Source organism: Mytilus trossulus, chromosome 10 (genome assembly GCF_036588685.1).
Source record: "Mytilus trossulus isolate FHL-02 chromosome 10, PNRI_Mtr1.1.1.hap1, whole genome shotgun sequence".
NCBI classification, from domain to species: domain Eukaryota; kingdom Metazoa; phylum Mollusca; class Bivalvia; order Mytilida; family Mytilidae; genus Mytilus; species Mytilus trossulus.
Genome location: NC_086382.1, coordinates 71,107,081 through 71,118,475, shown reverse-complemented (window position 1 = coordinate 71,118,475; position 11,395 = coordinate 71,107,081). Strand labels below are relative to the sequence as shown.

At 31.9% G+C, this 11,395-nt stretch overlaps 1 protein-coding gene across 1 annotated transcript; it reads right to left on the bottom strand.

The window, feature by feature from the left end:
* Positions 1-2,889: 2,889 nt before the first annotated feature.
* On the bottom strand, positions 2,890-10,761 carry LOC134686596 (toll-like receptor 6). Its single transcript, XM_063546269.1, has 2 exons — positions 10,648-10,761; positions 2,890-5,542 (listed from the first exon to the last, which is right to left on the bottom strand). The coding sequence occupies exon 2, from the start codon at positions 5,465-5,467 to the stop codon at positions 2,906-2,908; it is 2,562 nt and encodes an 853-aa protein (XP_063402339.1). The 5' UTR covers positions 5,468-5,542; positions 10,648-10,761; the 3' UTR covers positions 2,890-2,905.
* Between the last annotated feature and the right edge of the window lie 634 nt (positions 10,762-11,395).

Sequence of the window (11,395 nt, the reverse complement as noted above, 5' to 3'; positions counted from 1 at the left end):
GATACGTAGCCAGCACGATGACAGTGCAGAAGACAGAGTGTTTGATATAATTGGTAGGGTATATACCTGAATTCCGTTTAGATGTCAATGGAGTTGTACCATGATTGGGTATATTTTTTCTATTTGAATTGTTCAATGTCATATATTCGTAATAACTATCATTTCTGATTCAACTCAGGCAGACTGATATGTTAAAGCAAATTAAAAGTTACGGTAGCAATATCACAATTTTTGTCGAAAACTATACTTCAAAACATGCTTAGAATGAATTATTGCTGATAAATACTACATATTTGACAAATGTTTGATTTCATTGTTTTTAATAATGTAATAATGTATACACTTATACCACCAGTGTTAGTGATGATACTTTCGTTATAAATTTGATTAAGAAAGATCATCAACATTGATTACATTGACTTAGTTTTAGTGATATAAACTTGAATAAATACTTAGGAGCACTTTGATGTAATATCTTTTATTTTACTAGTGTTTGTTTATGATAGTCCATAATTCCGGAATAAAAAAGCAATTTTTTGTCTTGTTCTTTTATAACAATATTTGTGTATTAAGCACAGTTACATAAATCCCAAATTGTCAAGTGGGGCATATTAGAAGAGCTGCCTAGTATACAAACGTTAGACACCCATTTACACTAAAAAAAACAAGAAGCGTAAATTCTTTTAATTACACTGTTGGCTACAACGGTGAGACTGCGAGTAAAATCAAACCCCTTGGCTTTTTTCTCAGCGTTGAATTTTTGTGTTATCATGCAGTACGGACATGAAATATCAGCCGATTAAAAATACGGAATCGTACGAAACTTTATTAAATTATTTTTATCAGTATTAAACACATTTTGTTTAAATTTTTGTAGAGACCGAGAATACAGTTTTGAAATATGTAAACTGCAAGAAGCTTGACAAAAATCTGATTAAAATAAGATATGAGAGCCGTGGTGTAGTGGTTAGTGCATCGGACTACTTACACAAAGGTTCCTGTTTCGATTCGTTCTCCCTTGACACCATTTGCGAGTATGGTCTCGAGGAAACGATGATAGTCCGTCGGAAGGGGACGATAAATGGCTGACCCGTGTTAAGAGAGAGACATATCTCCTGCACGTTAAAGACATCCTTGTAGATTTCGAAAAAGAGCAGGCTAATGCCACTACAAGGCGGCACTCGCACCCGCAAAGTGGAAAGGGAGTAATTTCAGTTGCAAAACTTGTTTCCCAATCCACTATAAATAAATATGTTTAAACTAAAATAAAATGTATTCGATAGAGTAAGACTAACAGGTCCACATCCAAATAAAGGATGTACGTTTTTTTAACCTTCTGATTTCGTACCAAATGTTTAACCAATAAAACGAATATCTGATTCGTCTTAAATATTTACTTCATAAACCTCGCAGACAGACTGATACATGCATGTAACTTTATACATAGTAGACAATCACACAAAAAATCTCATTTAAATCATATGCTTCAGTTTGCTACGTCAAATTTGATTGTTGTGTTCACTGTACACTCTGCGGCAAACACATATTATTACAGATCGACCAAGATAAACAATAAGGTTTTATCTATGAAAACTATATAAAAAAATGACAAGGCGATTAAAGAAACTCCAGAAGTGAAATTATTCCATTCTTACCATTTTTCGAGTAAAATGTTGTCGAGTTGTCTATCTTTTGGTGATTTACATTCGATCGTAAAAATTGAACACATTAGGTTAAGAAATCTCTCAAGTCACTTCAAAGACACACAAATGTGAGAATGCCAACAAACTGAATGTTACCGAACTAAAGTTTGACAAGTGATACCAAATTTTTATAAAGTAAAATCCCAAGTAGTTTCTTAGATGACAACATCATCTCGTCAAATAAGTAACTGTATAACCACCTAATTTTAGGGACAACTTCATTAAGAGAAATATGATAAATGCATTATTGTATTCATCCATTAGACATAATCTTTCTCGTAATTTCGTGATATCAAATGAATATCTGACAAATAGAACGGAAAAATTGTAATTTTGGTTTAATTTCGAATACTTGATGAAACAATGCCTTACTTGCAGTTACTGATCTAAATATTGAAATGACGCTTTCAAAACAAATTTATCAAAGTTTTGCTCATTGTCAAAGGTCGTACAATGCCATATAGTCAACTTCTATCTCAACTCGTTGATATTCGTCCCATTGACAATCAATCTTATATTTATACATTGACCTCCATTTCATCATCAGTAGCAACATATAATTTGAAACCCAAAAGGAAGAAGAGTATTGAACGGAAACGATATAAAGTACCGATACATAAAGTTCCATAACTCCCCAAAAGTCATGGTAAAAACCCAGAAAAAATTGACCAAAAAAATGGCGAAGTCGTCATTTAAGGGCAGTTTGTCGTATAAGGAAATAACTGACAATTTCGAGAATGATAAATCATTGATAGGTATTGTCGTTATTTACATTTATGCCTGAAGATTGTCTCTTTATGCAGCAGTTTTCAAGGTAATAATTACAACTTGCATATCAACCTACTGTTCTTATTTTGTTGGTTGACAAGCGGGGTCATCAAACCTCTTGGTTTGTTTTAATTAAATACCTCAATGATAATGGTTTCTAAGTTTGCTTCATGTGGAATCAAAATGTTTTGTAAAGGACGAAAATCTTTCATTTAATTTTTGTGATAATTTTGACAGGTATGACATCATTGGTATAATAAACTTTTCTGTGTTCCCTGCAACATAAAATATATAATTTAGAATTATTAGAGTGTTAAGAAATCCTTAATTTGGTTTCTTTTCTATGGCAGAGTACAATTTTAGTGTTTTCAAGAAAAATCATTTTATTGTTGAGACTACACGGCGAAATGTTGACGAGGAATAAAAAAAACTAATCAAAAAGCTTCCGTAAACAATGCCATACGTAATTTATCCCAACCAGTTTCATCATTAGTCCAATCTATTATTATCAAATGTTGTAAAATGTTGTCTAATTCGTGTAAAATTGAAGACACATTTGCATCTTTTACAATAACAACAGTTTTTTGCAAATAATTTGAACATTTTTCATATTTTACTCTTTCAATTTCATACTGACTCCAGGATTTATCGTTGTATATATCTGAAATTATGAAAATTGCATGTTTACTTCCCGCAATGGCATTTGCTATTGCATCTGCCTGCGAAATTCCAAGCTCGAAATCCCGATCTTCTATGCAGACGGTCATGTTCCATGAATTTTCTATACGCGGCAGGAGAACTTCACGAACCCATTGAATTCTGTCATCAGCATATGTCAAGTAGATGTCATATCTAAACTTTCTTTCCAACCTTTTTTCTACTGCCTTCCTAAAATTTTGGTATACCCAATATGTGATTTTCCATCGAAAGTTAAAGATAACGGCAATAATTATAGTCAAACCAAAAAAGGAAACGATGAGGCCAATACCTAAACGTAACCAAGTTTTGCTATCACAGTTACCGAAATGGTCATGAAACCGACTATAAACCAACAATGTATTGGTTTCTGTTCCGTTAGTCAAAGTACAATTGTATCGTTTTTTGTTTTGATCGAAATCAACTTTCGTGTTGAATATCCACTGAATGAAATCGGATGTATCACACGTACATTTGAAACTATTACCTTTTATAAGTAGAAGAAACTTTCTACTTTCACTTTTCGAATCAAGCCATGTTCTGAATGTTTGTCCAATTGTCTGAATTCGATTATATCTGATATCCAATCTATTAAGGTGCGCTAAACTCATCACTGCCTTTGGAATTGTTGATAGTAAATTGTTTGCCATGTTCAGGTTCGATAGTCTTGTATTCAACAAAAAAGAATCATCATCCAGATATAAGACATTGTTGTATGATATATCGAACTTTTCAACAGTCGGGAATAGTTTAAATACATTACCATTTCTTCTAATGGTTTCATCAATCATTGTATCCTTCATAATTGCAGTTTCGATATTTTGAAATATAGGCACTGATGATTTGTGGATAAAAAGCATTGAGCTGACACCAGTTAAGTCCAAATATTTTATGTTGAATGGAGTGACGGAGTATATATTTGGAAAATATGAAACTTTCCAGTACGACAAATCCAGGTATCTCAAAGTAGCTGAGTTTTTTACAAAGAAATTTAGTCCGTACTCTTTATATGATGTCATATAATGCGATAGTCGGAAAAAGGTTAGGTTTGCAGGCATCGAAACAGTTATATTTATTTCTTCAGTCATGTCAGAATATCGAAGATTTGAATTTGAAATTTGATATTGTTCAGCTACTTTCGTTTTAACTTCACACCCATTGCTGTATATTTCGTTTCTATAAGAAACATTTCGAAGAGCCTCAATATTACAGTACGTCACATCATTGAAATTAATGGCATTGTACGATAAGTCAAAGTACTTCAAATTTGTTGCTTTCATTGCAACAACTATGAGTTCCATTTCATGATTTTCTATTCCCAGTGAAAACCGATTGCCTGAAAATACAACATATTCCAAACATTGTGGATATTTAAACGCAAGTAAAGAATTTTCCTCATATCCAACTATTTCACTTTCTCCTAGAACTAATGTTTGAACGCAAATTTCTTTTAGATATTTCACCATATCACGAGTAATGAAGACTGGCTTAGCTGCAAACCCAATTACTTGTATAAAGCTTATCGATGTCATTTCCTTGCCAGTGAACGGGTACAAAAGTTTCAATGCATCGTCGAATCGGACACGAACTTTAAACATAGTTAGTTCCTTCAGTACAGGAAAAGGTCTTAAAAAGTTAGGTTCTACAAACGATATAAACGAATAACACCTATAAAAATAAATTGAGATAATATTTCGTGGCAAGTTTATCAAAGTGTCGTTAAGCATTTGTTTTAAATAGCATTTTTCAAATCTAACAGTTTGAAGGTTAAGCATCAACTCAAAACCACTCGAATTGAAAACAGGGTTTTCAGCCAGGTCCATATATAGAGTTGTCAGGTTAGACATGTAACCGAAAAATGGATATTCTACTGTAGCTTTGGTTACCAATTTATCCATATTGTATCTAATGTCTAAATGGTTCAAATTATTCAGAGGTTTAAATACATGTTTGAAATCACGTGATGAAATATCAAGTTTATTTTTCTCCATTGAAAGCCATCTGAGTTTGGAGAGACCATTGAAGGATTCTGTGTCAATGTTCTCTAAATTGTTATAATCAAGCTTTAATACCGTCAAATTCTCAAATCGTTGGAATGCATTGTTTCTAAGGAACGATATTTTATTATGACTTAGATCAAGCTCTGATATGTTCAGTGGCAAGTATTTAGGTATGTCTTGTAGTCCACTCTTTGTGCAGTCTGCAATAGTGTTTCTTTCTTTCATTCGACATGTTTTAGAAGATCCAGAATGACAACACAGCATGAGCAAGTAAAATACCAGTTTAGCCAAATGTTTCATTGCGGCAAATGATACTTATACTGTGTAAATTATCGATGTTTGAAACTTGAACTTTGGACGTTTCTTATCCTAGATCTGTCAAAGAAAAAAATGAATTACACTAGTTGAATGTTACGAATTTGAAGTTGACTGATGATTGAATATTTTTAAAATTGTTTAATAAGATACTAATTATCTTGGTAAATTCTCAAATGCTAAATGAAGCAAGTTAAAAGCTTAAAAGACAACCCTTGTAGTTGTGGATACATTAAAGTATGTTATCGTATAATATGATTAAAATTGTGAACAAATTCAAAAAACATATCAAAAACGATAGAATAAAAAAAGAAACATAAAAGCCCAAACAATTATGCAGTTGAAGACCTTTGGGAATCCAAAATTCTTAAAATTCTGTTTTTTACCAATCCAGTCATTGGAATAGATGTGAATACGATAGTTGTCTATGCGCAGCACACGTGTGTACTTTTGATTATGCAGATGGTACGCCGAACAAAAAAATCACTAGGCTTGGAATAATCGTCAATGATATAAATACCCACAATACAATGTAGTTCAAATGACGTTGATGTAAGCAGCTATCGACAACCATGTTGCGTTGTAGATTGAGAAAACTGTATGTGCTGCTTGAGTTTGACTTTTGTCTATTAAAAGTATTGACTGTTGTTTATTTGTATTTGTCTTTTTTCTGTATCTGTTTTGGTTGCTGAGTATCTATTACCGCTTGACTTCTTTTTTTAATTTGTCATACATTTGATACTCTTTGCTTTAGGCATATTGTAAATAAATAAAAACTTGTTATTTTTTATTGAATACAGGTGTCAAGAGAACATGACATTTACATAACTGTCGGAATGAATGTTATATGTGCTCAACTATTGTAATGTATTTTTCATCGTCCATTGCGAGGGCAATATATGCATAGATATAGGAAGATGTGAGATGAGTGCTAACGAGACAACTCATCATTCAAGTGTTTAGTCACAATTTATTTAAATAAACCATTATAGGTCAAGGTACGGTCTTCAACACGGAGCATTGGCTCACACCCAACAGCAAGCTATACAGGGTCCAAAAAATTACTAGTGTTAAACCATTTGTCTCATTGGCAAACATACCACATTTACTTTTTTATAAACGGGAATATATGTATGCCTAGTACTGTAACTTAAGTGAAGCATAAGTCAGTTATCTGGACTTTTCAAATTGATAGCAAGCAGTCCCAATCAATTGTTCTAATAAAGAGGAGCGATACCAAGGAGATAACAAAAAAAGGTCTCAAGTGAAATAGAATAGACAACATAGTAGCTAATACGAGAATATAAAAAAAAGGCAAACAATTCAAAAACTCTGCAAAGAAACCTAAAAATTGACAAACAAAATAGTTTAAAAAAAAATGGCGAATCAGGTACCCCGGTGCAGCGGTAAGATAGGCAGATTATCTACATTAAGTTTTAAATGTGGAAACATTTTTTCTGGATGTTAAACTGAATGTTAGATATTATCATCTATTAAAAGATATAATGAAAATCTTTTTGTATGTTTTAAATCTACTTGTTATTACGACTATAGAAAATACGTCATACATTCAGATTTATTGCATTAAACTTCGGTGAATGTCTAACCAGTTGTTTTGTGTAGACATCTTCAGTGAGATTTGTCATATGAATAAATATAGATATATATTGACTAATAAATTTCATTAGCTTTAAAATTTGAGAATTTTCAGAAGTATAAACCACGCGAAAAAAAAAAACAGGTTTTGATTCATAATAAATTACTATTTTACGTTTACCTTCGTATATACATCTATGAAAATAAACGAGTCTAAATTGAAAACTACGTTCAAACCTATGACTGCGTTGGATAAAAACCGCAATTTTTATACGTGTGCATGTCAAACAAATTTCGTTGTAGAAGGGTCTAAAAACAGCACAAACAACATTTTCCAAAAGACCAAAAGCGTGAAAAAGTATATTTAAACAAAACGCATTTGACTAACAGGTCGAACAACTGATGTTCTTTAACCCTGCTGACTGCCATTGACGATTGCCAAATAAAATTGATCACAAGATGTTAATATAAATTTAATACGTCACAGAAAAAAAAAATTGTTAACTTGTGGACAGGATGTTGTGCCACAAACATTCGGTGTCAATATTTCTTTAGTACACCATATCCGGATTTCGACAATAAATGTCTCTTCAGTGATGTTAGGGATCGAAACGGTATTTGGAAGGCCATATAAAAAGTACCCTCATTTTTTTAGAGAAAGTACCCTAATTTTTAGATTAACTCTTGAATTTTAAGAGTCAATATATAGGATGAACGGATCATATAAACCGGAGGGAAAATATGATACATGCCCAAACAAAAAATATAAACGAGTCTAAATTGAAAACTACGTTCAAACCTATGACTGCGTTGGATAAAAACCGCAATTTTTATACGTGTGCATGTCAAACAAATTTCGTTGTAGAAGGGTCTAAAAACAGCACAAACAACATTTTCCAAAAGACCAAAAGCGTGAAAAAGTATATTTAAACAAAACGCATTTGACTAACAGGTCGAACAACTGATGTTCTTTAACCCTGCTGACTGCCATTGACGATTGCCAAATAAAATTGATCACAAGATGTTAATATAAATTTAATACGTCACAGAAAAAAAAAATTGTTAACTTGTGGACAGGATGTTGTGCCACAAACATTCGGTGTCAATATTTCTTTAGTACACCATATCCGGATTTCGACAATAAATGTCTCTTCAGTGATGTTAGGGATCGAAACGGTATTTGGAAGGCCATATAAAAAGTACCCTCATTTTTTAGAGAAAGTACCCTCATTTTTAGATTAACTCTTGAATTTTAAGAGTCAATATATAGGATGAACGGATCATATAAACCGGAGGGAAAATATGATACATGCCCAAACAAAAAATATAAACGAGTCTAAATTGAAAACTACGTTCAAACCTATGACTGCGTTGGATAAAAACCGCAATTTTTATACGTGTGCATGTCAAACAAATTTCGTTGTAGAAGGGTCTAAAAACAGCACAAACAACATTTTCCAAAAGACCAAAAGCGTGAAAAAGTATATTTAAACAAAACGCATTTGACTAACAGGTCGAACAACTGATGTTCTTTAACCCTGCTGACTGCCATTGACGATTGCCAAATAAAATTGATCACAAGATGTTAATATAAATTTAATACGTCACAGAAAAAAAAATTGTTAACTTGTGGACAGGATGTTGTGCCACAAACATTCGGTGTCAATATTTCTTTAGTACACCATATCCGGATTTCGACAATAAATGTCTCTTCAGTGATGTTAGGGATCGAAACGGTATTTGGAAGGCCATCTATGAAAATATATATATTATTTAAGGAATAACAGTACTCTAGTTGAAGAGTTGCCACCGTCAATTGTAGATTTGACGGTCGCAAATGCAGTTTTAATTGCGACGCGTAGCGGAGACAGTAAAACGGAGATTTGCGACCGTCATATCAAAATTGACGGTGACAACTCTTCAACTACAGTACTGTTATTCCGATTCTGATGCATTACAATGCGAAAAAAATACGATAAAACTTAAAAAAATGTCTAAATTTGTCAAAACAAAAAAAAAATCCGCGAAACTTCATGATTGATTTTGGCACAAAGACGTCATAACTAAACGTGACGTCATTCGAATGAAAACTTACAAACTGGAGGTTATTACGTTACCTGTACGCTTCAAATTCGAATAAAATTACATTAAAACGGCGAATTTGAGGTAGGTGTTGTTTTATTTTCGATTAAATAGTAGTAATTGAACATTTGTTGATTCATCAATTCAAAATGGCGGGTCTCTCCTTAGTTGCGCCTGGTCAACTGTGGATTGGACGGCAACTTTTAGCCAATGTAAAAAATTGTTATATCCAAATTGCATTAGAATATTCCTTTACGTCTTTAAGACATTTAGTTTAAAACAAATTATAATTTTCAAATTACTCAATCCAGTTTAAATGGCAAAGTCAATTAAACTTTAGTTGTCAAACATTCCAATATAATCTTTATGGTAATAATTTAATTATCAGCATACTATTGCCGTGTAAAAAATATGATAATGAATTACAATATCTTGCAGAAGAAATAAGGAATGATAAATTAACGACACTGACACTGTCATCAATGCTAAAACAATAGCTATTTTCATCACTGTAGCTTTGATTGAGGTATAGCTTAATATTACTTTAAAAAGAAAACACACATGGCGGAATAAATAAGACCATTGGTTTAGACGGAATTAAAATGCCCATCATCCAAAAAGGGGTTATTTTTAAGTGTTAAATACACAGTGTGAACTATCAAGATATTATGTAATTTGTTTTGTGAAATACAGGAGGACAGTTATGTTAAAAACAATACATATACAAAATATTGCAATCCGTTGAGGAACGTCTTTGATGTTATATTTGTTATATTTGTTATTCTCATAGGACGTTTATACTTTGTCTAATGCTTAGTCCGTTTCTGTGTGTGTTACATTTAAATGTTGTGTCGTTGTTCTCCTCTTATATTTAATGCATTTCCCTCAGTTTTACTTTGTTATCCCGGTTTTGTTTTTTTAGACATGGATTTATGTGTTTTGAACAGCGGTATACTGCTGTTGCCTTTATTTACAATTTTTATATAATTATATGGAATAAATTTATTCCAGAACGACAGTTCATTCTTTTGATGAATCATCCACGACGATTTTCCTTGATATATCACTATGGAATGAGTGCAAAAAAAGGAAACTCTCAATCCTTCTCACAATTTCTAAAAGTAAATCATTATAGGTAATCACGGAGCCTTAGATCAACTCGAACATGTCATGTCGGGCAACCGATAATACGGTATGTTGTTTTCTCATTATTGAAGTACATACGTTTATCTATAATTGGTCACATCCACTTCATGTGTACTTTAGAAGATTATTGTCTTTTTTGGCAATTGTATCACACCTCCAAATTTTATATTTATAGCTTTGTTTAATCAGGCATTTAAAAATTAAAAAAAAATTAAATCATACGTTTAGATTGATAAATGAATTTCGAACATTTCAACTGTACAGCCAATAAAGAATAGTTTATATCAAAAACGGTTTTCTCCGTGTAATAACGTTAAATAAAAAATAGAAAATTAACTCACGTGGATCATGGCTTAAGGAATGAAGTCATTTGCCTTTAGTTCTACCTGATTTTCGAACACATATAAATTTAACAGTTTTTTAACACAGTTTTGAATCAACTATACAAAGAAGTATTGATCGCGTAATGATTTTATCTTTTTATTCGATTATGCAAAGCATTTTTATGTTTAAGTTGTTTGACATATTTAAATTTGGGGGCAATATTTGGACTGACAAAATCGTGTCACTTTGATTATTCTTTAACTTAAGCTTGTTCAAGAGAAAAGGTACATTTTCTTTTTATTGTTTAAATATGTCCAACCTCCTGACAAAGAAGTAGCTATAGGCTATATTTAAACTGCTATAGTATCAGGTTATAAAACAAATGTTTGGTTTCCGTATAAAATATTTCAGGTGAACCCCCGTTATAAAACAGGACTCATAGTGGAAGTTTAAATCGTTATAGTTCGGATTTGAATACAATAAAGTATCTGATACTTCCTGGATGAAATACGTTGTTTGCTTTTTGTATAAATAGATACTGGAATTATATCAATTCTTGCTTTTCCTTCTTTAATTTTGCCATTATTTAGAAATGAAAGACTTATCTTAACAATAAACCTCTGTTGTTTATATTTATAGTTGGTACAATTGTGAGGAGTACAGTATGAGAACTTGTTTTTTTAATTTAAGTTATTTTTTTAACCATACAGATAGATAGACTTACATGTAGGTTTTTTTTTATGTCGAAGTACAAATAATTGTTTA